Source organism: Nematostella vectensis, chromosome 14, assembly GCF_932526225.1.
Source record: "Nematostella vectensis chromosome 14, jaNemVect1.1, whole genome shotgun sequence".
In the NCBI taxonomy this organism is placed as follows: domain Eukaryota; kingdom Metazoa; phylum Cnidaria; class Anthozoa; order Actiniaria; family Edwardsiidae; genus Nematostella; species Nematostella vectensis.
In genome coordinates, this window is record NC_064047.1 from 6,063,344 (window position 1) to 6,089,209 (window position 25,866).

At 44.2% G+C, this 25,866-nt stretch overlaps 1 protein-coding gene across 2 annotated transcripts in view; it reads right to left on the bottom strand.

The window, feature by feature from the left end:
• Window positions 1-25,866, bottom strand: part of LOC5513873 (dynein axonemal heavy chain 5) — a 77,139-nt gene that overhangs the window by 22,844 nt on the left and 28,429 nt on the right. For both annotated transcript variants that reach the window (XM_048721435.1, XM_048721434.1), the window contains exons 42-73: window positions 25,189-25,353; window positions 24,862-25,014; window positions 23,900-24,131; window positions 23,080-23,217; window positions 22,668-22,745; window positions 21,780-21,926; window positions 21,208-21,380; window positions 20,537-20,627; window positions 19,788-19,875; window positions 18,867-19,054; window positions 18,177-18,371; window positions 17,805-17,882; window positions 16,846-17,064; window positions 15,946-16,086; window positions 14,895-14,999; window positions 14,487-14,674; window positions 14,279-14,333; window positions 13,669-13,782; window positions 13,284-13,448; window positions 13,090-13,209; window positions 12,506-12,622; window positions 11,999-12,133; window positions 11,591-11,713; window positions 10,436-10,650; window positions 9,878-10,058; window positions 9,485-9,719; window positions 8,147-8,295; window positions 7,590-7,744; window positions 5,032-5,185; window positions 4,011-4,175; window positions 3,054-3,242; window positions 2,378-2,523 (exon numbers count right to left, since the gene is read on the bottom strand). In XM_048721435.1, the coding sequence (XP_048577392.1) occupies window positions 2,378-2,523; window positions 3,054-3,242; window positions 4,011-4,175; window positions 5,032-5,185; window positions 7,590-7,744; window positions 8,147-8,295; window positions 9,485-9,719; window positions 9,878-10,058; window positions 10,436-10,650; window positions 11,591-11,713; window positions 11,999-12,133; window positions 12,506-12,622; window positions 13,090-13,209; window positions 13,284-13,448; window positions 13,669-13,782; window positions 14,279-14,333; window positions 14,487-14,674; window positions 14,895-14,999; window positions 15,946-16,086; window positions 16,846-17,064; window positions 17,805-17,882; window positions 18,177-18,371; window positions 18,867-19,054; window positions 19,788-19,875; window positions 20,537-20,627; window positions 21,208-21,380; window positions 21,780-21,926; window positions 22,668-22,745; window positions 23,080-23,217; window positions 23,900-24,131; window positions 24,862-25,014; window positions 25,189-25,353 (4,797 nt within the window). The remainder of the gene's footprint in view (window positions 1-2,377; window positions 2,524-3,053; window positions 3,243-4,010; window positions 4,176-5,031; window positions 5,186-7,589; window positions 7,745-8,146; window positions 8,296-9,484; window positions 9,720-9,877; window positions 10,059-10,435; window positions 10,651-11,590; window positions 11,714-11,998; window positions 12,134-12,505; window positions 12,623-13,089; window positions 13,210-13,283; window positions 13,449-13,668; window positions 13,783-14,278; window positions 14,334-14,486; window positions 14,675-14,894; window positions 15,000-15,945; window positions 16,087-16,845; window positions 17,065-17,804; window positions 17,883-18,176; window positions 18,372-18,866; window positions 19,055-19,787; window positions 19,876-20,536; window positions 20,628-21,207; window positions 21,381-21,779; window positions 21,927-22,667; window positions 22,746-23,079; window positions 23,218-23,899; window positions 24,132-24,861; window positions 25,015-25,188; window positions 25,354-25,866) is intronic.

The window sequence follows — 25,866 nt, forward strand, 5'->3', positions numbered from 1 at the left end:
ATCATAGGGGTAATACCCACCTAGTAGCGTGTAAATCATAGGGGTAATACCCACCTAGCAGCGCGTAAATCATAGGGGTAATACCCACCTAGTAGCGTGTAAATCATAGCGGTAATACCCACCTAGTAGCGTGTAAATCATAGGGGTAATACCCACCTAGTAGCGTGTAAATCATAGGGGTAATACCCACCTAGTAGCGTGTAAATCATAGGGGTAATACCCACCTAGTAGCGTGTAAATCATAGGGGTAATACCCACCTAGTAGCGCGTAAATCATAGGCGTAATACCCACCTAGTAGCGTGTAAATCATAGGGGTAATACCCACCTAGTAGCGTGTAAATCATAGGGGTAATACCCACCTAGTAGCGTGTAAATCCTAGGCGTAATACCCACCTAGTAGCGTGTAAATCATAGGGGTAATACCCACCTAGTAGCGTGTAAATCCTAGGCGTAATGCCCACCTAGTAGCGTGTAAATCATAGTGGCAATACCCACCTAGTAGCGTGTAAATCATAGCGGTAAAACCCACCTAGTAATGTGTAAATCCTAGGCGTAATGCCCACCTAGTAGCGTGTAAATCATAGTGGCAATACCCACCTAGTAGCGTGTAAATCATAGCGGTAAAACCCACCTAGTAGCGTGTAAATCCTAGGCGTAATACCCACCTAGTAGCGTGTAAATCATAGTGGCAATACCCACCTAGTAGTGTGTAAATCATAGCGGTAAAACCCACCTAGTAGCGTGTAAATCATAGGGGTAATACCCACCTAGTAGCGTGTAAATCATAGCGGTAATACCCACCTAGTAGCGTGTAAATCATAGCGGTAAAACCCACCTAGTAGCGCGTAAATCATAGCGGTAAAACCCACCTAGTAGCGTGTAAATCATAGCGGTAATACCCACCTAGTAGCGCGTAAATCATAGCGGTAATACCCACCTAGTAGCGCGTAAATCATAGCGGTAAAACCCACCTAGTAGCGCGTAAATCATAGCGGTAATACCCACCTAGTAGCGTGTAAATCATAGGGGTAATACCCACCTAGTAGCGCGTAAATCATAGCGGTAAAACCCACCTAGTAGCGCGTAAATCATAGCGGTAATACCCACCTAGTAGCGTGTAAATCATAGGGGGATTTACCCACCTAGAAGCGTGTAAATCATAGGGGTAATACCCACCTAGCAGCGCGTAAATCATAGCGGTAATACCCACCTAGTAGCGCGTAAATCATAGCGGTAAAACCCACCTAGTAGCGTGTAAATCATAGGGGTAATACCCACCTAGTAGCGTGTAAATCATAGGGGTAATACCCACCTAGTAGCGCGTAAATCATAGCGGTAATACCCACCTAGTAGCGTGTAAATCATAGGGGTAATACCCACCTAGCAGCGCGTAAATCATAGCGGTAATACCCACCTAGTAGCGCGTAAATCACAGCGGTAAAACCCACCTAGTAGCGTGTAAATCATAGGGGTAATACCCACCTAGTAGCGTGTAAATCATAGGGGTAATACCCACCTAGCAGCGCGTAAATCATAGCGGTAATACCCACCTAGTAGCGCGTAAATCATAGCGGTAATACTCACCTAGTAGCGTGTAAATCATAGCGGTAAAACCCACCTAGTAGCGCGTAAATCATAGCGGTAAAACCCACCTAGTAGCGCGTAAATCATAGCGGTAAAACCCACCTAGTAGCGCGTAAATCATAGCGGTAATACCCACCTAGTAGCGTGTAAATCCTAGCGGTAATACCCACCTAGTAGCGTGTAAATCATAGGGGTAATACCCACCTAGCAGCGCGTAAATCATAGCGGTAATACCCACCTAGTAGCGTGTAAATCATAGCGGTAATACCCACCTAGTAGCGTGTAAATCATAGGGGTAATACCCACCTAGTAGCGTGTAAATCATAGGGGTAATACCCACCTAGTAGCGTGTAAATCATAGCGGTAATACCCACCTAGTAGCGTGTAAATCATAGGGGGATTTACCCACCTAGTAGCGTGTAAATCATAGGCGTGTCACCCACCTAGTAGCGTGTAAATCATAGGGGGATTTACCCACCTAGAAGCGTGTAAATCATGGGGGGATTTACCCACCTAAAAGCGTGTAAATCATAGGGGGATTTACCCACCTAGAAGCGTGTAAATCATGGGGGGGGGTTTACCCACCTAGTAGCGTGTAAATCATAGGGGGATTTATCCACCTAGGAGCGTGTAAATCATGGGGGGTTTACCCACCTAGTAGCGTGTAAATCATAGGCGTATCACCCACCTAGTAGCTTGTAAATCATAGGGGGATTTACCCACCTAGAAGCGTGTAAATCATAGGAGGATTTACCCACATAGAAGCGTGTAAATCCTAGGCGTAATACCCACCTAGTAGCTAGAAGGTCGATGTCCGAGTGTTGCTGTGAGTAAATCTGCTTGTAGCCGGAAATGAACGAAAGATAAGACTTGGGAGTCACGTGAGTCTGTCGCCGGAAGCGCTCAAAGTATTGTGTACAGAATTCAGCTACCGTGTCCTGGGGATAGATAGGAACAATAGCGTGTCACGCAAAACGTCCATGCGTTACATGTGTGAGCAACTGAGATACTTCAGGTCACACATCTTAAGCAAAGTATCAGATTTGAATGTGGATTACAATTATGACACCTTCTGCCCTGGCACCATCTATTGTTAAAAAAGAGCTTTTTCCTTTATAACTCCATCTTATCCCATTGGAAGTAGAAAAAAAAACTAATTAGAATCTTAGGTAGTTTCGTGTTTCATAATGCATTCTGGGAAGGGCGAGTTGGCCTTTTAGAATGAGTCATTTTTCTAAAATGTTTAATTTGAATACGAAAGCGAAGCTTTCACAGTATATTGCATTCTAGTAAAAAGGGAAATGCGGAAAAAAATTGCTGCAAAAAGTTTCAAGACTGCAAACTAATACCGTCCTACGAAAGCCTCGCTTTCACACAAAAATTAAACAGGACCTCCAATGTCTGTAGAACGGCCCATTGCATCCAATATCCATACAGACACAAAATTGTGTTTAAAAATCTAACGCACGTGAAAAATTCCCATAGTGTTGACCATTGCTTCCTTCACTTCCGGTTTGCATTTGACGTCAAACGAGGACAAGAAGTATGATGCGACTGCAATCAACGCATCCTTGGGCCAGCGGCTGAACCAGTCCATGGTGCAGCCGCTGATCAAACCAGGGAACTTCAAGGATCTGTTGCGGAATTTCTCTCCAACCTGCAACACAACAAAGTACGTGCAAAGCACGAGTGATCCACGTGGACGGCGACTATACTGATGAACGTTGAGGCGAGTTGCGTAGCACAGTTGCTTTGTGTTTATTTTAAATATTTTAAACCGTCAACATTTAAACAAATAAAGCTATCCCTGCTACATTTGACACATTCAAAACAGGTTTGTGCTGTTGACACCTATTTCAAACAAGGTAGCACCCGCAGTGATTCATGGGTATCAAATAAATAAGCAAATAAGCGCAGAAAAAAAGAAATCCAGGCTTTAAAGGCTGTAAAATCTTGTTAACGTTCCTATATACATTCCTATGGCTTTTAGATACCAGGATTCAGCCATTTATACACTACCCACGAAGCACTGCGAGCTACGATACATCGATTTCCGAGTGCAACGTTATTCGAAATAGGTGTATATTGTAGGCTGGATTGAATTTTACTAAAATAATTATTTCATTTTTATAGGGTTTTATAACCTACTAAACCCCGCGAATAGAGACCACTGGACTTTTACCGAAAAAACCGCCACCTATGTTATCTGCGGCCTGTGAAAGAAGACCATCCTGGCTCATACACAAGAGTATGTGCACTTTTTATGTTACTTACGCCCTGGGAAGGCGACCGCCCTGGCTTCTACACAAAACCGTTTGCCAATTTATATGTTATCTGCATCCTGTGAAAGGCGACCACCCTAACTCTTACATTAAATCATTTGCCACTAAACATTTTACCTCCACCCTTTGTAACCCGAACATACCGGAGAGAAGCAGAGTACGACGTGGAGGTTGTTCTTGACGCGTGTGATGAAGTAGTCGTACAGGTTCTCGTTAGTTGGAGGGCGGCGTGGATACTCAGCTTTCATCACAGAAATCAGGTCATTGGTCATTTCATCAATCTCGTCACGCGCGAAAAGGTTCGACACCTATATTTGATATAAAATGTCAGTCACGCAAGAAAATACACGCGAGAATAGGACACACGTGCAGCGGTGGAAATTTACACGAGTAGAATGAGCTGAATGGTATATCAACCATATCGCGCGAACAACTTTGATACTAAAAAAACACGTTATTAGCGTTCAGACACGCGAGGAGACGCGTGGGAGGGTGACTGGAGTCACTACACACATGGGGGATAGATACGCAGAATGGAAGCACACAAACATATCTAATTATTTAACACATTGCAAGTGCCAAGGTTACACGTGGCATTAGGAACGGCACAATGCGAACTGAGCCTTTAAGCCGCATTGTCACAAGTTTACTTCCGGTCGATAACGTAACAATCTCCGATGATTTTTAACGGAAAAAGCGAAAAATAGTTCAAAATAGTGAAAGCAGTAGTGTGTCTATTGGAAGTTTCTTTGAGGACGTGATTTATATTTTAAAGCGCATGGCCTGTTAAATAGCGCGGATTCTAATTTATTCTATTGTCTTTAACGGTTGAGGTTTTCTTCGGACCTCCGAAAGTAAACTGGTGACAATATACATCACCCCTCTGAATTGCTCCCTTGCGAGCATACTGTGTTTTTTAGCCCTTGTCAGCCACACCTTTGTTATTGTTTTAATTCATACCAGAAAACCAATTCAGTGATAAAATCTCGAAATAGCCATTTAAAAACAAAGTTTCCTATCTCGGTTACCAAACTCAATCAAAACTATCGCAATTGATTCCCCAAATCCGCCGATTGAGACGGATCTTTCTCACACTTGGTATTTTGTTAGGATGACAAAATGGCGGCTGATAGATACCATTTTTATACCAAATATTAGGCTAACCTCTCCTGAAGCGAGGACATTGTTCATATACTCGAGGAAGGCCTCGTCCTTGATCTCGTTATCGGTGAAGATGAATGTGATACCCTTCCCTTCATGCCCTGCGGTCTTGTAGAGGACCTTCAGATCGTCCATCAAATTGCTAACATTGTACGACCTATAGGTGCGGAAGGGATTATGGGAAAATAATTAATGAAATTGAAAGACCTGTTGTTTTGGAATATAATAAGAAATATCGATAATATCATATGGAAAATGTAATTAAAACAGTTCTAAATACCACTGCTGTAACATTTTAATACACAATAAGATAAACGACAAAGTCACTGATCGTATTAATGAGGGTTTCGGGTAACAGTATATTGTATAGGCAGCTCGCACTGCCCACATTATCGAGTATATGGCTTGTTTCTGGTTATTTAGGAGACCCGATTAGATCCGCTCAGTTTGTGGTAAGGAAGGCTCAGCGTAGCATTATATTGCATCAGTAGCCCGCAAGTACAGGGGCGTACTTAGCTAGTGTAATCTGAAATATTTGACAACTGTCCGTGTTATTGAGGGTATCAGCTATTATTACATGAGAGCAAGAACCCCCCTGCCCGTGTTACCGAGGGTCGTACCTAGTTAGTGTAATCTGAAATATTTTACTGTCCGTGTTATTGAGGGTATCAGCTATTATTACATGAGAGCAAGAACCCCTCTGCCCGTGTTACCGAGGGGCGTACTTAGCTAGTGTAATCTGAAATATTTGACAACTGTCCGTGTTATTGAGGGTATCAGCTATCATTACATGAGAGCAAGAACCCCTCTGCCCGTGTTAACGAGGGGCGTACTTAGCTAGTGTAATCTGAAATATTTGACAACTGTCCGTGTTATTGAGGGTATCAGCTATTATTACATGAGAGCAAAAACCCCTCTGCCCGTGTTAACGAGGGGCGTACTTAGCTAGTGTAATCTGAAATATTTGACAACTGTCCGTGTTATTGAGGGTATCAGCTATTATTACATGAGAGCATGAACCCCTCTGCCCGTGTTACCGAGGAGCGTACCTAGTTAGTGTAATCTGAAATATTTGACAACTGTCCGTGTTATTGAGGGTATCAGCTATTATTACATGAGAGCATGGACCCTTCTGCCCGTGTTACCGAGGGGCGTACTTAGCTAGTGTAATCTGAAATATTTGACAACTGTCCGTGTTATTGAGGGTATCAGCTATCATTACATGAGAGCATGGACCCCGCTGCCCGTGATACCGAGGGGCGTACCTAGTTAGTGTAATCTGAAATATTTGACAACTGTCCGTGTTATTGAGGGTATCAGCTATTATTACATGAGAGCATGGACCCCTCTGCCCGTGTTACCGAGGGACGTACCTAGTTAGTGTAATTTGAAATATTTGACAACTGTCCGTGTTATTGAGGGTATCAGCTATCATTACATGAGAGCAAGAACCCCTCTGCCCGTGTTACCGAGGGGCGTACCTAGTTAGTGTAATCTGAAATATTTGACAACTGTCCGTGTTATTGAGGGTATCAGCTATCATTACATGAGAGCATGGACCCCTCTGCCCGTGTTACCGAGGGACGTACCTAGTTAGTGTAATCTGAAATATTTGACAACTGTCCGTGTTATTGAGGGTATCAGCTATCATTACATGAGAGCATGGACCCCTCTGCCCGTGTTACCGAGGGACGTACCTAGTTAGTGTAATCTGAAATATTTGACAACTGTCCGTGTTATTGAGGGTATCAGCTATCATTACATGAGAGCATGGACCCCTCTGCCCGTGTTACCGAGGGACGTACCTAGTTAGTGTAATCTGAAATATTTGACAACTGTCCGTGTTATTGAGGGTATCAGCTATCATTACATGAGAGCATGGACCCCTCTGCCCGTGTTACCGAGGGACGTACCTAGTTAGTGTAATCTGAAATATTTGACAACTGTCCGTGTTATTGAGGGTATCAGCTATCATTACATGAGAGCATGGACCCCTCTGCCCGTGTTACCGAGGGGCGTACTTAGCTAGTGTAATCTGAAATATTTGACAACTGTCCGTGTTATTGAGGGTATCAGCTATTATTACATGAGAGCATGGACCCCTCTGCCCGTGTTACCGAGGGACGTACCTAGTTAGTGTAATCTGGAATATTTGACAACTGTCCGTGTTATTGAGGGTATCAGCTATTATTACATGAGAGCAAGAACCCCTCTGCCCGTGTTACCGAGGGACGTACCTAGTTAGTGTAATCTGAAATATTTTACTAATGTCCGTGTTATTGAGGGTATCAGCTATCATTACATGAGAGCATGGACCCCTCTGCCCGTGTTACCGAGGAGCGTACCTAGATAGTGTAATCTGAAATATTTGACAACTGTCCGTGTTATTGAGGGTATCAGCTATCATTACATGAGAGCAATAACCCCTCTGCCCGTGTTACCGAGGGACGTACCTAGTTAGTGTAATCTGAAATATTTTACTAATGTCCGTGTTATTGAGGGTATCAGCTATCATTACATGAGAGCATGGACCCCTCTGCCCGTGTTACCGAGGGACGTACCTAGTTAGTGTAATCTGGAAGATCTTGTAGCCGGCGATGAAGGAGGCAAGCCTCGTGAGACTCTGTTTTCCTGATCCACCGACACCGACCAACAAAGCGTTGCCGCGTGGCGTACGAATGATGCGAGAGATCTTCACCAAGTGCGTCATGGCGTCCTGTCACGTGACACATCACCATGGCCACATCAGTATCGTAACAATATGGTAACAATATTATCCTGAGATTACAGGGATTACAACCCTGTAACACCGTTACAACTTTTAATATCGAAAAGCGTCTTACATTACCATGAACTTGAAAACAGGGTTTTCGTGCCGGAAAAACTATCAAAGCCTACAACTAGGCTAGAAAACAGAAAAAAAAGCTTTCTATTTTATTTCTATTTTATAGCGGACCATTTTATTCTTCATCGTCGTCGTATTTATTTTATTTATATTTTTAGCGGACCATGTTATTCTTCATTATCATCGTCGTCGTCCCATCACCACCCTTATCATCGTCATCATCATCACCATCATAATCTTCACCATCATAATCAATATTAGCATTTCACGAACCTTGAAGAAGACGAGGTCCATGCGTCCACCGCGCACCGTCTCATTGTACATCTCTACAAAGCTGTCAAGCCGCTCGTTAAGACTCTCGAAGGTCTCCACAGGCTCGTAAACCTTCGGCGCCTCAAACTCCGCATCTTCCGGCTCATCACCTTATAAGGAAGCACATAGGCAAAAGAGTAAGCGTGCGAGAAACGAACTGCACGTGCGCGCGGGCATGCAAAACATTCACCTCAGCCGCCAAAGGTAGATGCGTAATTTCCTTCTAGCAAACAATTCTATACGATTAGGCAAAAAAGGGGCACTGAGTTTTCTGTGAGCCACGTTTTTTCTTTCAACAATCCCCGGTTAGACGAGAGACCATCCCGAATGATCATTTGTGGTTCGCTAAGTGTTCTGCCTAGTATCTTTTTAAAAAATCGTAGCGTTTCGAAGCATATCAATTCCAAATTAAAATTTTATAGACAATCCATGCAAAAGCTACCGTGGCCGACAGTACAATGTTTAAAGGAAGTTAGCCAACAAGCACGTAGCATGTTTCTCCCATCCTTATTGGCTTACTTCACAAAACTGTCAAGGTGGCCACGGTAGCGCGCGTCGTATCAGGTATCACGTTTCTCGCATCCTTATTGGCTTACTTTACAAAACTGTCAAGGTGTCGTACAGTAAATGTGTAACTAATGATGCAGCCTTTTTTTTTTTTGTTAACTGCACTTTTGGACTATTAGGGTGTAAACTCGCTAAATGTTGATCGCGAGAGAACCGAGCATGCGCATTGTGCGTGTAACCGCTGTACGCATGCGTAGTGCAGCATGCCGTTATCATACCACGTGACCCGCTTCCGCCTTTCTTTTTGCGGTTTGGCGGTTGTTGCTCCTTCGAGGCCTGATTTACGAGGTCTTGGAACGCTGACGAGTGTTGATAGATAGAGAAGAAGAGAAGAATGTAGGACACAACGTTAATTTAAGAACCAGGAAGAACTAAGGGAATACATACAAGAGAAACAGTAAACAGTTAACAAGTTACAAGAGGCAAGGACTATATGAAAGCTAAAGCACTGACAGTAGGTTAGAAAGAGAAGTTGCGATAGAAGAGTGAATCGAAAGCACATATTTTGAAGCTGATTCAGGAAAGATGAACAGGAGATGGCTTTTTCCTTATTATTTGTGTTTAACTTGTAATCACGATTGCATCAACTGATCACATGGCTTTTACTTAATCACGTGGGCTTTACATGTGAGTCGCGTGATTGTATATATCATATTGGTTTTCCCTGAACATGTGAGGTCAAGTGATTGACCTATTTTACATACGGTTATTTCAAGATCACGTGGGTTTTACCTGTCGGTTCGGGCGCGTCTCGGAGGAAGTCCACGAAGTACGGCTCTGGATCGATCATCGCCGACACCTCTGCCCCGAAGTCCTCCTCGACAACCGCCATCAGGCTCTTCTCAAACCAGTCCCTATCGGGTTGATTCGTGAAGCGATCGGCGATCACACGGTGACACTCGTGCTTCCACAGATTGAGCAGGACCTTGGGCGTTTTGAGAATCTCTGACGTAACGACTAACATGCCCTGTGGGTAAACATTCAAACATGAGAAAGGAGTGGTGGTATTTCTGTTGTTGGTCAACTCCTTCCCTGCCGTAGGCCAATGCCCTGTTGTTATTTCCGTACTTATCAACCTTTGCTAACCCCCCCCCCCCCCCCAAATGATGGTGGTTATTCCCTTACCTGCCAAATTCTGCTGAGATCCCTGAGGTTAAATATGTAGTGAAACTTGGCCGGTGTTGGCAACATCTTCACCTTGGTCTTCTGCCACAACTTCCGTGTACTCGCGACAAGAGGTGAAATCATATTCACGACTTCCACAGGGAATCCGCGGGCCTTGTGGAAGTACCCACAACCAATAGTGCTGTAAGAATTCACTTGGTCAGTGGAGTTTGCCCATTACCCCTAAACTAAACTTCATTGGAGTTTGCCTATCACCACAAATGCCTTTTCGTTTCGTCAATTGTTTCATGTTCTTTTGCATGCATTTGCATTTGAAACGGTTCACGAAAATTAAAAATTGAGTGCTTGGGAAGGTACATGCAAAAATATCATGAACTCCTTCCTCCCCCTTCCCTTCAAAACGCTTTGATATTTATTTTTGGTGGGTCATGCTTTTATACAGCCAACCGTTGATAGACAAACGCAACAAAGTAATTTAGAGTTAAGCACTTGGGAAAATAGAACGTGACGGTATTTTGTCTGTCGAAATTTTCCAGCGTCGCCGTCATCCTTTTTTACCTGAACACCTTGTCGATGGATGCGTTGCTGGGCAAAGTGCAGTTGAAGACCGTGAACTGTCGCTTGAGTCGACTTGGGATATCGTTGCGTCCACCTCCGGGTTGAATCATGGCGGAGATGAACTGAATGTCCACGATACTCGTAAACTCTCCTGGTTTATCAAGACTGTAAAAACCTTTCATCTCCATCAACTGACGCACGATCTCATTCGTAATCTACAATGCCATAGAAAATACAAGGAAATACTTTGTTATAATAGAGCAAATTAACATCGTGAGACGTTGAAGTTTATCACCCATAGGATCTGGGGGAGGGGATGCTTCTTTGTTTTCGTGGGATAAGGTGATTTGAGGTAAGTAGCGTGTTGGAGTCTAGGGGTCTAAGGGGTCTTTGTATGTGTTACCTGGCGGTTAAGGAGGGATACCCTGTATTGGGGGTTCGGTGTGGTGTACCACTGGCTATTCAGATTAGTAAGGTGGGGATAGTAAAATGCAATTGTTTAATATCTGAAAGGTGCAAATTAACAGCGTTATATATCAAATGCGTTTCACATGCCACCAGCCTTACTTCAAAACGCAGTCTACGATAATGAGTTTGAGTTAAAATGTCACAGTACAATCACCTCTCGCCTTACATGCTAGGGTGACAAAATGGCGGCTGAAAGAGATACACCTATTTCAATAAAGGTTGTCATTGCAAATGGCAAATGGCGATTGGCAAATGGCAAAAGTAACCATGCGTCTCGAAGAATATGGATAAATCCAAACAACTATACATTAAAGGTTACAAATGCCTGGCTCTCGCATTGCTGAACTTTATCTAACACCTTTAATATTACGGATAATTAGTACCCATAAGCCATTTACCATTTGCCATTCGCCATTTCCACTGACAACCTTTTGTGAAACAGGTGTATGTTAAAGAAGGCAAATGACGCCGCCATTTTATGCCCCCGCTCAATGCCGAGTTACACAAAGAATCCATTTCCATCGGCCAATTCAAGCGAGAAACTAAGATATTCTCAATCAAATGTCGTCAATAACGTACCAAATTGATTCGCAGATTGTTATTTTGAAGTTTTCTTGCAAATAAATCGTTGTATTTTCAATGATAAATAATAACAAAGGAGTAGTTGATCGACATTTTTTAACGTACCTGATCTCCCCACTCGTTGATAACAGGCATGTTGATGTCATCAATGAAAGATGTCATCTTTTTACCCGCTGGCGGCCCGTACGTCGTTCCCATGCGCTTGTCAACATAGCTCTCAATAGTACGCTGTTGAAGTCAAGAAATCAGATTAATTTTTATATAATCATTTTCAATACTAACACTCCATTATGAGTGACATCACCATCACCATCACCATCACCATCACCATCACCATCACCATCACCATCACCATCACCATCACCATCACCATCACCATCACCACCACCACCACCACCACCACCACCACCACCACCACCACCACCACCACCACCATCATCATCACCATCGTCATCATCATCACCATCGTCATCATCATTATCACCATGATCATCGTTATTATCTTAGACGTACCTGGAACATGTTGGGAGTGGTTGCGGACGAGAAGTTCATGGCCTTGAACACATGTAGCTCCGGGTCGTAGCGTTCGCAGTATCCTTTGGTCATGACGGTCTTAGCTGTACCTTGCTCACCGATTAGCAATACCGCCTGCAGCAAAACAACAGCAATCAGTCCATTACACCGTCCTCCCAATCGATTTGGTGATACTACATTGGGTAGGAGACATTATCATTGCTGTATTGTTGCATGTAGTTACTAGAATTATGATATTCGTTGAAATAATAGTATTCACTTATCTAGTGGTTATCCGTTTTGTTTTCTCTTCTATAGTTTCTCTGCATGTGATATAGTGGGCAGGGTTGTCAAATACACCGACAAATTAATGCATGGCATTGTGTGAATCAATCGAGGCCAATGAAGCGTATGGGATAACGAGGTGAAACAATGGAAGGGAACAATGCTATGAATAAATTTGTCAGAGTATTGGACTAGTATGTAAGGTCAAAATTAATTAGTAACCTTTTCCTGCTTTGCGATGCAGTCAATCAGGAAGTCCGTCCGTACGTTGTCCACGTTAGGTACGAGGATACCTGAGTACTCGGGGACGGAATCTGTAGGGTAATCATACGCCTCAACCTGAACAAGAAAGACAAATATTGATAAGAGTGGGACCCCCAATCTGGTCACATATAAATATCCAGATATACGCCTATCCTTACCGTTTGGAGAGATACGCCTATCCTCACCCTTAACATATATACGCCTTTCCCTACCCTCTAGATAGATACGCCTATGTTGATCCTTTATATTGATACGCCTATCCTTACACTTTCCCTACCCTCTAGATAGATACGCCTATGTTGATCCTTTATATTGATACGCCTATCCTTACCCTTTCCCTACCCTCTAGATAGATACGCCTATGTTGATCCTTTATATTGATACGCCTATCCTTACCCTTTCCCTACCCTCTAGATAGATACGCCTATGTTGATCCTTTATATTGATACGCCTATCCTTACCCTTAACATAGATACGCCTTTCCCTACCCTCTAGATAGATACGCCTATGTTGATCCTTTATATTGATACGCCCATCCTTACCCTCTCGGACCAGTGCTGCCAATCTCCTTGATCGTTGACAACATACTCAAATATTGTGTCCTGTCCGGACACCGGCGGCCACTTAAGATCAGGAAACGTCTCCATCATGAACTCTTCCAACTGTCAATCAAACATCATCACAAGATGTTAATCAAGACATCCGTTGTGATAAGCTCGCTACTATTGAAACTGACCTTCTTTCTGTCGCTCAACTCCAGTAATGCGCCAATACTCCACATGATCGAGAATATAAACAGTTTCTCGAGGTGTGAGGCGTCGGCTTGCTTGGGGGCGTCCTCTCCGGGAATCAGACCATTCAGTAGATTGGACGCCTGCACGATGTAGTTACATTCAAGCAGCTACAAGTTGATAAGAGGGTTAGAACTTGTCAAATAGCAGACGACTACAGAATGATATGGCTGGAAATATTTCAGGCAAGCTGAAGAATAACTAGGTGGTCTACATAGGCGTGGTGTAATCAGGGAAACTTAAAGTATTTAATTACATTACCATTTTAAGAATGTCACATCAGTTCGTTTCTACGATTTTATAGGTAAAAACGTTTTATTTCTTCCATACCTCCATTCTCGGTACAACGCTGACTGTCAGGAAGTTCTGCACGTCGTCAAACAGCTGCTCAAATAGGTTAAAGAGAATCTCAGATTCTGTCGAGGAGCGCGTCTTTAACCAGCTCTGAAAAAATACACGAAATATGACGTATAAATAGGGGTCACAGGTTGCCAAGTGTGTTAGCGCGCCAGCGTATGGGGCCTCTCACCACAGGTGGCCCAGTGTGTTAGCGCGCCAGCGTATGGGGCCTCTCACCACAGGTGGCCCAGTGTGTTAGCGCGCCAGCGTATGGGGCCTCTCACCACAGGTGGCCCAGTGTGTTAGCGCGCCAGCGTATGGGACTTCCTACCTTTGTTTAAACGGGTTCGTTTTCCGATCGAGACATGAAAAGTATCTTTCTCCCTCTCTTCCCTGAATTTGACTTGTTGAACGTATGATCAGATGATAGCTAACTAGAAGCTTGTTTTCCTCAGTTCCAACATTGATGTTAAGCGCTTAGAACATGGGTGATATAAGCGCTATATGAATTCCATAATGACGTAGGTTAACAAGAAATTTATTACACGGCAAATTCGCCAGCTGCTTGAAATACATGAAAGACAATTTCTAATGATTGTACCTGTAAGATTGGTTTCCAGTCCAACGCTGACGAGCTCATGTACACCATTCCATTCCTGAAAAAAATACAGAAATAACATGATTTAGGACATCTGTGTGATTTACACGTGATGTGTTTTCAAGTGACTGTCACTGCTTAGGAGTGACGTGACTCAACAGGTGAGAATTTGTCACGTGACAAGTCGCTTGTTTACAATCACGTGACTTACCTGGACACGGTAGCGGGTGACGCGTTGTCGATGTTGTGTGGCTCGAACACGACCTTGCAGGTCGGACTCATGGGAATCCTATCTCCGTTTGCGAGCGTCAGGGTCTTGTTGTCGTCCAGCACGCTGTTCAGGTTCTCGATCCAGATGGCGTCCACGGGACCGTCCAGCACAATCCAAATATGATCACCCTGGGAAGACACACGTGATAAAAGTGAGCGTGACATGACAAGGCGTTGCGTGTCAATAGTCAGCGTGACATGAAGTTTAGTTGCGTTACAATAGTACGCGTGGTATGACGCGACGTTGCGTGACAATAGTCATCGTGGCATGACGTTGAGTTGCGTGACAATGGTTAGCGTGGAATGACTATCAATACTTAGTACACGGTAGTTCACATAATTCATTCACCTTTTTCGCCCGGAGCGTTTTCCGCCACAAGGTGGAGAAGATGCCATCCGTCCAATCATTAGTCGCCACGTCAAGACGCCCGAACATCTGAGGCGCAGTGATGGCCTGGTTAGAGAAGAATATGTTAGCTGCGTGATACAGTCGCGAAAACAAGGCTATGTTAGCTGCGTGATACAGTCGCGAAAACAAGGCTATGTTAGCTGCGTGATACAGTCGCAAGAAAACAAGGCTATGTTAGCTGCGTGATACAGTCGCGAGAAAACAAGGCTATGTTAGCTGCGTGATACAGTCACGAGAAAACAAGGCTATGTTAGCTGCGTGATACAGTCGCGAGAAAACAAGGCTATGTTAGCTGCGTGATACAGTCGCGAGAAAACAAGGCTATGTTAGCTGCGTGATACAGTCGCGAGAAAACAAGGCTATGTTAGCTGCGTGATACAGTCGCGAGAAAACAAGGCTATGTTAGCTGCGTGATACAGTCGCGAGAAAACAAGGCTATGTTAGCTGCGTGATACAGTCGCGAGAAAACAAGGCTATGTTAGCTGGCCCACCCGAGTGTGATACTAAGTCGATCTATGACAGAACACCTGAATTGAGTTTTCTCTAGATTGTTCGGTCGAAAGGTCAGAGTTCGTTTGTTAACATGCATTCAGTAGCGACGAAAACAAATTTTAAAGATATGTTTTTGACCTCCGGTGTAACGCCCAGGATTCTGTTCAATACAAGACAAAAAAAAAACATTCTTCTTGCCCTTGTCACAAACCGGCGTGACAAGAAAGAAACCGGTTTTTTGTTTGTTTATTTGGGCTAATTTGAGAGCATATAAACGATATCGCAGGCCATAAAATTACATTCATATCAATATGAAAGTCTCAATAATACATGGAAGTTGTAGGTTAATTTAGTAGATTGCCACCTTTGGATTCAAGCGGAAGTGCTAGTGTGACGCTTCAAACACGGTCATTACTTAGGCGCGTGCTATCCCAATAACTGGTGATAGAAGAAGATTTGTTCATGAAAGTACTTGGTTTAAAGCAAGTTATATAGTCACCTTTGGATTCATGCGGAACTCCTTGTGCGGCGCTCCGCAGATGGTCATGGCCTTCATCAGGATGTTGATACACTTGGTCTTACCCGCGCCGCTCGGTCCCAGCGCCATCATTCCGTGACGCACTCGCTGGGTCTCGTATAGCTGCGTGAATAAAAGCGTGCAAAAGGAGCCATAAATAATAATGCAATATTATTTCGCGACGTGCTCGATTGTTCTCGTACAGATGGACTGAAATACTAGAACGTACATCAATATCATTTATCACCCATGGGGGGTAGTAACGGGGTGTTCCTGAATAAGATTCAGCACCCATGGGGGTAGTGACAGGGTGTACCTGAATAAGATTCAGCACCCATGGGGGTAGTGACAGGGTGTACCTGAATAAGATTCAGCACCCATGGGGGTAGTGACAGGGTGTACCTGAATAAGTTTTAGCACCCATGGGGGTAGTGACAGGGTGTACCTGAATAAGATTCAGCACCCATGGGAGGTAGTGACGGGGTGTACCTGAATAAGATTCAGCACCCATGGGAGGTATTGACGGGGTGTACCTGGATAAGTTTCAGCACCCATGGGGGTATTGACGGGGTGTACCTGAATAAGATTTAGCAACCATGGGAGGTAGTGACGGGGTTTACCTGGATAAGTTTCAGCACCCATGGGAGGTAGTGACGGGGTTTACCTGGATAAGTTTCAGCACCCATGGGAGGTAGTGACGGGGTTTACCTGGATAATTTTCAGCACCCATGGGGGTATTGACGGGGTGTACCTAAATAAGATTCAGCAACCATGGGAGGTAGTGACGGGGTTTACCTGGATAAGTTTTAGCACCCATGGGAGGTAGTGACGGGGTTTACCTGGATAAGTTTCAGCACCCATGGGGGTAGTGACGGGGTGTACCTGGATTAGTTTCAGCACCCATGGAGGGTGATTGATCAGCTTGGCCTCCTCCACACACTGCGCTATCGCCTGCTCGATGTCCGGGTACCCTGCCTTGTCCAGTTGGAGGCCAGGGAACAAGTCATCGATCAAACTCAAAAACAGAGGCTCGTCTTCATCTACTAGCTTACTGAGATTCATGTCACGCAACACTCGCATCACGATACGATCTTCAGAGTCCTGGAACACAAGATACCATGTCACGCACAACAAATAAAAAGTCATCGACTAATGCCACGCAATACTTAAGTTTTTAGATTTAACTTGAAAATTTCAGTAACAGTTTGCAGAAATGATGGTCATACGCACGCTAAGAATGGACCTTTTTCTTAATTCGGGTGCTTTCAGGAATGGATACACACACGCTAAGAATGGACCATTCCTTTACTTAAAACTATTCGCGTGCCTCTAGGAATGGATATACACACGCTAAGAATTGACCATTCCTTTACTTTAGACTATTCGCGTACCTCTAGGAATGGATATACACACGCTAAGAATAGATCATTACTTTAAACTATTCGCGTGCCTCTAGGAATGGATATACACACGCTAAGAATAGACCATTCCTTTACTTTAGACTATTAGCGTGCCTCTAGGAATGGATATACACACGCTAAGAATAGACCATTCCTTCACTTTAAACTATCCGCGTGCTTCCAGGAATGGTTATTCACACGCTAAGAATGGACCAGTTCTTTAATGGTTCAAGAGCGAAGCTAGCGGGTCATAAAAACGATGTGAAAAAAAAGAGTCTCCATAATCTCCAGTAAAGGCCCAAGCAAGCAAGGTCAATAAGATATTTATAATACAACCTTTTGAGTGAATTCTTCGCCGCAAACTGAGAGTCCAGGATTGGGACTTACGAGCGGCCCGCTAAACAACCAATGAGAGCACGGCAACTATCAACAATCTCATACCTCGGGGTTAGCTCTTTTCACGGCTCCTAAAGTACGCAACACGGAGAGGATATTTCGTAGACCGAAGTCATAATGGACCTGAATGGTAAATATGGGTGATATCAGAATTATTATACAATCTTCATCATTAATACAGCCTAAATTAAGTTTGCTTACGCTAGGATGCTGCGCACATTTGATATTTTTACGAAATTTGTCTTTACTCAGTCCTCTCTCAATTCAAATGAACTGTTACACAGTTATTGTATTAATAAAAGAAAACAGTGCAAAATAACTTAAAACTGAACTTGCATGTTTTCCTTGCCTGGCTGTATACATTTGTGATATAACCTGATCATCAGGTTTAATGAACCTGTTTTTCCGGTTTCCTACCTGCTTTGTGAGCTGCTCTTCACAGAGCTTGTACAGAGTGAAGAACTTGGCGGAGAGCACGATGTTGCGAATGAAACCACAGGCGGCAAGCTTGACTCGAATGATGATCTGCCTGTCAGGGACCATCATAGCAACAGTACGGAACATGATCTTTAGGTTCTCGGGAAGCTCCTGACGCCCAGCATAACCAGGATTCTAAACAATCACAAAGATATAGGTTATGTAGGAAAGGAAAGGAAGCTGGGCTTACTTTATCCAGGATTGCAGCCATAGGCTGAATTGCTCTGGATTTACATTACATGGGGTCTTATTCGGACTACTATATAAGGCGCACTGTGCTGCCACGCCGTTTTCATGGATGAGAGAGTGTTGGTATGTTAATGCCCCTTTTGGTTATGCGGCCAAGTACATACCCTGGAGATGGACTCTGCCTTATTCAGTGGTTGTTTAACGTGCCACAATAACAAATTGGTTATCTAGGTTTTTGCGAGACGGGACCGCCTTTTAACGTAGTCATCCGAGCCACATTATCGCCATCATAACAACCATCGGCATCATCACCCCCATCCTCATCCCAATTTTCATATCCTCATCACAATCCCCATATCCTCATCCCAATCCCCATATCCTCATCCTAATCCCCATATCCTCATCACAATCCCCATATCCTCATACCAATCCCCCACGTACCATAGTAAGGAAGATACCGAACTCTGGGTCCATGTCCACCACGTCACCATCCGTGAAGATGAACTGCTTCTTTCGCTCCTTCTTACACGTCAGTACCACGGATATCTGCTGCGCGGCCACCGACAACACGGGTAGCTCAATACGGTTAAACTCGTCAAAGCATCCCCAACTACCAGATTGCGCAAGACCTGGAAGATCACAACAAAAAAATATTCTGAAGGTCTTGTTTTATGTCTGTTATGAATGTTTAATATTCTTACCCTCTCGATTTCTACGATTTCTAACCGCCCCCTTATTTCCGAGTTAAAGCCGCATTGTCGCCAGTTTACTTCCGGTCGATTACCTAACAATATCCGATGATTTTTAACGGAAAACACGAAAAATATTTCAAATTATTGAAAGAAGTGTGTCTATTGGAAGTTTCTTTGAGGATGTGATTGATAATTTAGAGCGGATGGCCTGTTAAATATCTCGGATTCAAATAGATTCTTTTGTCATTTAACGGTTGAGGTTTCCGTCGGACCTCCGGAAGTAAACTGGTGACAATGCGGCTTTAATCTATTTAAGTGCGACGCGCGTTACCGTGGCCACCAAGAAAAAAGTCTTTAAGATAGAAAAATAAAACATTTTGCAGGCGAGAGCCACAGTTCTGATTAACTAGGAGGAATCCATCGCGTTCCGATGACACTTAAGCATTTCTTTGTCATGTTGGTAGGCTAGTGACGTTGATGTCAATCAGGTAACATTTCTTGCATCCTTATTGGATGCTTACTTCACAAAACTGTCAAGGTGGCCACGGTAGCGCGCGTCGTATAAGATAGCACGTTACTTGCATCCTCATTGGCTTACTACACAAAACTTTCAATGTGGCCACGATAACGCGCGTCGAACTGCAAAACTACAAGACAGTAGAAGACTTACCTTTGAAGATACGCCCAAGACCACGATAGTCCATCTGGTCAGAACAGTTAAACACCACGACGTACTTCCCAAGAGCTTTTCCCATGTCCTACAATAACAAGAAAAATCAGTGAGAAACTAAATGGTCGTCTACACGGGCAATTTTTACTTTACAAGTTGACAATTCTAATCGTTTGTCTAGACATGCTGTCCACACAAGCAACTTTTAATTGACAAGTTTTTCGTGCGATGAGCCGGTAATGACTTTAGACAGTGGCGATACAAAAAAAACAAAGATTGCCATCACAAAATGTGCCTCTGACGAAGAGAAAGAGGACAGACCGTGGCAGCAACAGCAGCGTTTTTAATAATCCACAAGCATAAGAAAAGGGGGCCTACGAACTACTTTTATCGGAAAAACTTGTCAAGTAAAACTTGTTGAGCGTCTACAATATCAACTTCGTGCACTTTGCAAGTCAAACTTGTCAGGTAAAAGCAAACACGCACGTAAACTTGTCAAGTTAAAACTTTCTTGTCAAGTAAAAATTGCCCGTGTAGACGGCCCTTAATTATAAACAAAAGAAGGAATATTACCACATACTGTCCACCATCACAGCAATACGAAGCTACCATAGGACCAATACCAAGGGGGATCTAAGGGTGTGCAGCGGCTTGCCTAAATGATGCTTTGACCCCCCCCCCACCTTTCTCCAAATACTTCGCCCCCCTCCCCCCCCCCCTGGGGAACTCCTGGATGTGATGTTGGTTACCTTTGTAGTCTCTGTCTTGCCTGTCCCTGCTGGGCCAGCGGGTGCACCCCCCATCGCCATGCCCAGAGCTTGAGAAAGCGTAATGTAACACCTGATAAATCAGACAGCCAAGCGTTACTAGGGACCTTACGCGAAGGTGTGTCACCTGTCAGTCAAGGGGGGGATGTCCCACCAGTCATTCATGGGGTGGTATGGGAGTTCTCACCTCTCAGTCAGGGGGTTGGTGTGGGATGTCCCACCAGTCATTCATGGGGTGGTATGGGAGTTCTCACCTCTCAGTCAGGGGGTTGGTGTGGGATGTCTCACCTGTCAGTCAGGGGGGTGTTGAATGTCTCACCTGTCAGTCAGGGGGGTGGTGTGGGATGTCTCACCTGTCAGTCAGGGGGGTGGTGTGGGATGTCTCACCTGTCAGTCAGGGGGGTGTTGAATGTCTCACCTGTCAGTCAGGAGGGTGGTGTGGAATGTCTCACCTGTCAGTCAGGGGGGTGTTGAATGTCTCACCTGTCAGTCAGGGGGGTGGTGTGGGATGTCTCACCTGTCAGTCAGGGGGATGGTGTGGGGTGCCTCACCTGTCAGTCAGGGGGTGTGTGGAATGTCTACTCTAACATCCAGGGGGGGTGGTGTGCAATTTCTTACCTGTCAGTCAAGGGGGGTGGTGCGGGAAGTCTTACCTGTCAGTCAGGGGGGTGATGACAAGCCTGTCTGTACACCCCAGGAACTCGTTCTGATAGATGAAGTCCACATCTGTGATAGACACCAAGCACTGATCTGTCTCCTCGCGCCAGTAGAATCGTGACTGCTTCAACCACTCAAAATCTGACGGCGTCTTGATGTTCTTTCGCACCTACAGAAACATAAAGCATTAAAAATATATTAGATATTTTTTACCAAAAAGTAACTTAAGCCATTGATGGGTCCTACAAAGGCAAATTCTATTTGCATTAAACTTCGATAAGTAGAACTTTGTCCCGATGGTATCGGTCGAATCAATTGCGAGAGCTTACTACACTGCTATGATAGTATAGAAAACAAGGCCACAGGTCACAAATTCCAAGACATTATGTCTTCTGACGTAAATATTGTCCAAAGCCGGGCCCTTAGAAAGCAGGTTAACACTAACCCAGGGATGAATGCCCTTTTTAACCATTCAAATGTCAAGATAGCCGTATTTATCCATGCTACACTGCTTTCTAGGAACTGGCCCCAGGGCAGCAAGCTACAAGCATGCCAAAACATGACATACCAAATCATCGAAGATATCTCTCTGGTGGACGTGAATTGTGATGAACGTCTCAAACTTGATCCGCTCAACTTTGGTCAGCTCACGTGTCGTAACCTCGATCAGCTCGTTCAACATGTCAAGGAAATACTGATTTCTTTGTGCCATGATCTGAAATACACAGGATAAAGTACAGGAATTACCCAGGGCCTTTTTAGGGTGAGGGGAGGGGAGGGTGTATGGTTGGGTTTGACAGAGTTGGCACAAGTAAAAGAGATGCAGCGTAACAAACAATGTATTTAGTGAGAAAAGGAAATATAAATATGAAAGGTTAGGTATTAGTACAGCGTAATACAAATCGCGATACACTAGAATGGGCTTTACATGACTTTACTGTGTAGATACGGAATGATTCAAAGCGGATTACATTCATGAGTTTGGGCAGTGTGTAAGCACTGTTATAAGTGGCGGCACGGTCCAACAACTCCAGCGATTCTTTAGCCTCCCCCAGTACAGGACATCTATTTCCATCGGCTAATTCAAGCAAGTAACCAAGGTATTTTCAATCAAATATCGTCAATAACATATCAGACTTTATTCGTAGATTGTTATTTTGAAGTTACCTTGTGAATAAACTGCTGTATTTTCAATGATAAACAATAACAAAGAAGTGAGTTCTTTAACGTCCTTATCGAAGAAGACGAGGGATTCACAGTCCCCAATGTAGGAAGCAATGTTTTGCCACATCTGTTTTATAACCTTTCCTGAGTCCAAACTCTATTCCTCTTGCTTGAGACGAAGCCTGTACCACTGAGCTATCGCGTCATCACTGCTAGACCATGGATGAAGGCGCAGGGTATTTCAGGGGATTGAAACTGTATGTACTGTATCTGCCATCTTAGTGCGCCTTACCTTTTTATCGGAGCGCGCACTGGATAAGGCATCCTCGGCGTCACGCGTCCAGATCATCTGCAAGCCGAGAAGACCAACCTAACAAAAAAGAAATTAGTTAGTCACGCAATGTATCACGCAATCAGGTACTGCCAAGCTCAGGTAACAAAGGTTGGGTAACGCAATCTTATTGCACGATTTAGGGCAATTGGGCCACTTAAGAGTGATTAAAGTCTGGTAATTTGTTAGCTAGCTCAGGCAATCGTGTCACGCAAATGAGCAAAGCAGACCTGTCAAGCAAGAGGGTAACAAGGTGTCACCCACTTTATTGGTGATTGAATGTGACACAACGTTGTGTCACGTTATCATAATGGTGGCAGAATGTGACGTAAAGTCGTGTCACGCAATTATAATGGTGGTTGAATGCGGTTACCTGTGCTGGGTAAGCGTCCAGGAACTCAATGAGCTTGAAACTCGGGTCTTTGATCCCGACAGACGCCATGCGGATGACCGCGTGCAGAGAGTTCATGGCTTCCTTGAGAAGCGCGAACAGCCACAGCTCCACATTACCCTGTAAAAGGAAGGATGTCACGCCATCAGCCACATGTCACGTAATATAAAATCGTATCACGCAATCAACAGACATGACAGAGCATCAGAGCTGGCCAAGAGGTTATACGATCACAAACATCACGTATTTAGTTATGCTGTTCTGCGTTATACATGCATGCGTTAAGTGTTCGTGCGTTATGCGTTAACATTGCGTGCGTTATGCGTTACTTACGCGTTACATTTTCGTTTGTTATATGTTAAGTGTTCGCGCGTTATCCGTTAAGTGCAATGCGTTCGTGCATTTTGCGTGAAATGTTCGTTTATTATGCGTTACCTGTGCGTGCGTTATGCGCTAAACCTGTGTTGTCTTTTGTGCAATGCGTTCGTGCATTTTGCGATAAGTGTACATGCATTACGCGTTACCTGTGTGTGCGTTATGCGCTAAACCTGTGTTATCCGTTAAGTGCAATGCGTTCGTGCATTACGTGTTACCTGCGCGTACGTTATGCGCTAAACCTGCGTTATCTGTTAAGTGGAATGCGTTTGTGCATTTCGCGAAGTGACGTGCATTACGCGTTACCTGAGCGTGAGTTACGCATTACCTGTGCGTTATCTGAGCGTGCATTACGCGTTACCTGTGCCTGCATTACTCGTTACCTGTACGTGCATTACGCGTTACCTGTGCGTGCGTTATGTGTTACCTGAGCAACGACGGGTTTCTCGAGCATGATCTGCTCGTTCTCGCGTGAGTTGATGGCCAAGATTTTGTCGTACTCCTTCTCGTCGAAGGTCACGGTCTTCACGTTATCAAACACACCGAGCAGGTGGGCCTGGATGGTGTGCGAGTCGCTCGCTTGACCGAGGATCTCGAGCAGGGCGGGGTCAGACACGAAGAAGAACCGAGGGAACAGGAGACGCTTCTTCTCGAGATACCTGTCACCCAAGAGGGTCACGCAATCACATTTTATAATCACGGGAGGGTCACGCAATCACGTTTTTGAATCACGCAATTCAGTCACGCAATAAAACTCGCAAGCGTGTTGTAAGCAATGACGTTAAAATAATTATAAAAAAAGCAACACAAGCAAGTCACGTTATAAAATTAGCAAGCGTGTTATAGGTAATGAACTTAAAATAATTATAAAGAAAGCAACCCAAGCGAGTCACGCAGTAACATTGAAATATTTATAGAACATAGCGGTTCAAGTTTCGTAATGTTATGGAAAAAATCGTGAGAAAGAATCACAAGCGAGTACACAATGTCATGGGAACAATTGTGAAATAAAGTAACGCAAGCGAGTCACGCAATCCTGTAAGAAAGCAACTAATTGATTCAAGCAACAACGTTAATAGTAATTTAGAACACTAAATCACGAGAACACTAACTCTGGTCACACAAAAATGTACAACAGTTTACGCGCAGCCAATTGAAAAAAAATTCAAGGCCGTTTAATGTGGGAGAAATAGAGCGCCACTAGGACGACGCCAAGGGTCCCTTTGGATTCTCACTATCCTATAAATGCCTTGACTCATTTTTTGCAATAGTGTTGCGTGACGTTTTTCTGACAGTATGTCTCAATGTTTTTTTACAGTATTGCGTGACTTAGTTTTGCGTGATAGCGTTGGATGACTCAGTGTTGTGTGACAGCGTTGTGTGACTCACCCACTGAGTGACTTTTGACAGATCTCCAGTTGTTCCAGCAGATGCGGTAGTAGTTGCCCAAGTGTGTCGTCCCCAACACAGCACTGTACCACGTTCGCGTTCTCGTGCGCTCTCTGCATGATCTTCACCCACGACTTGTCAATCTGGCTAAACCTGTTATGAAACAAGTCAATCAGGTTGAAGCAAGTCAATAAGGTTATTCACGAACAATCACTTTATTACAAGATTTTCATGGAGCAAATGACTGTTATGATGAAAATAGAGATTACCAAACAGGACGAATGAAGACGATTTTGTAGCTGTCAAATAAGGAGATTTCGTGCTTACCTTTTGGCTTCTTGTGGCAGCTGTTTAGCGATGTCTCCGCCCACGAATACAGCCTCCAAGTAAACCCACAAGTTCTGTACGATGAGCCAGTTCTCAATGATCTCAGTGGAGCCGGTCAGTTTAGCCACCCACTTCTGAATCTCGGCCTTGAACGGCGCGTTGTATCTAGAGACAGAAACAAGAAAAAACCGTTGAACCTAGAGGCACAAGCAAGTCACAACTGAACAGTGCGCCGTACTTAAACCATAACAAGACATATTAGAGGGAAACGAGCCAAGGACCACCAAGATGTCTGCAATGAGGGACACTGTATATAAGGTGCCATATCGTAGAGGCCCTACCTGTTACTAAGGAGTAGACCAAGGACCATCAAGCTGTCTTCCATAAGGGACACGATATCTGAGGTGCCATATCGTACAGGCCCTACCTGTTACTAAGGAGTAGACCAAGGACCATCGTGCTGTCTTTCAAGAGGAACATTATATCTGAGGTGTCATATCGTACAGGCCCTACCTGTCACTAAGGAGCGAACCTAGGACCATCAAGCTGTCTTCCATAAGGGACACGATATCTGAGGTGCCATATATCTTACAGGCCCTACCTGTTACTGAGGAGCGAACCTAGGACCATCAAGCTGTCTTCCATAAGGGACACAATATCTGAGGTTTCATATCGTAC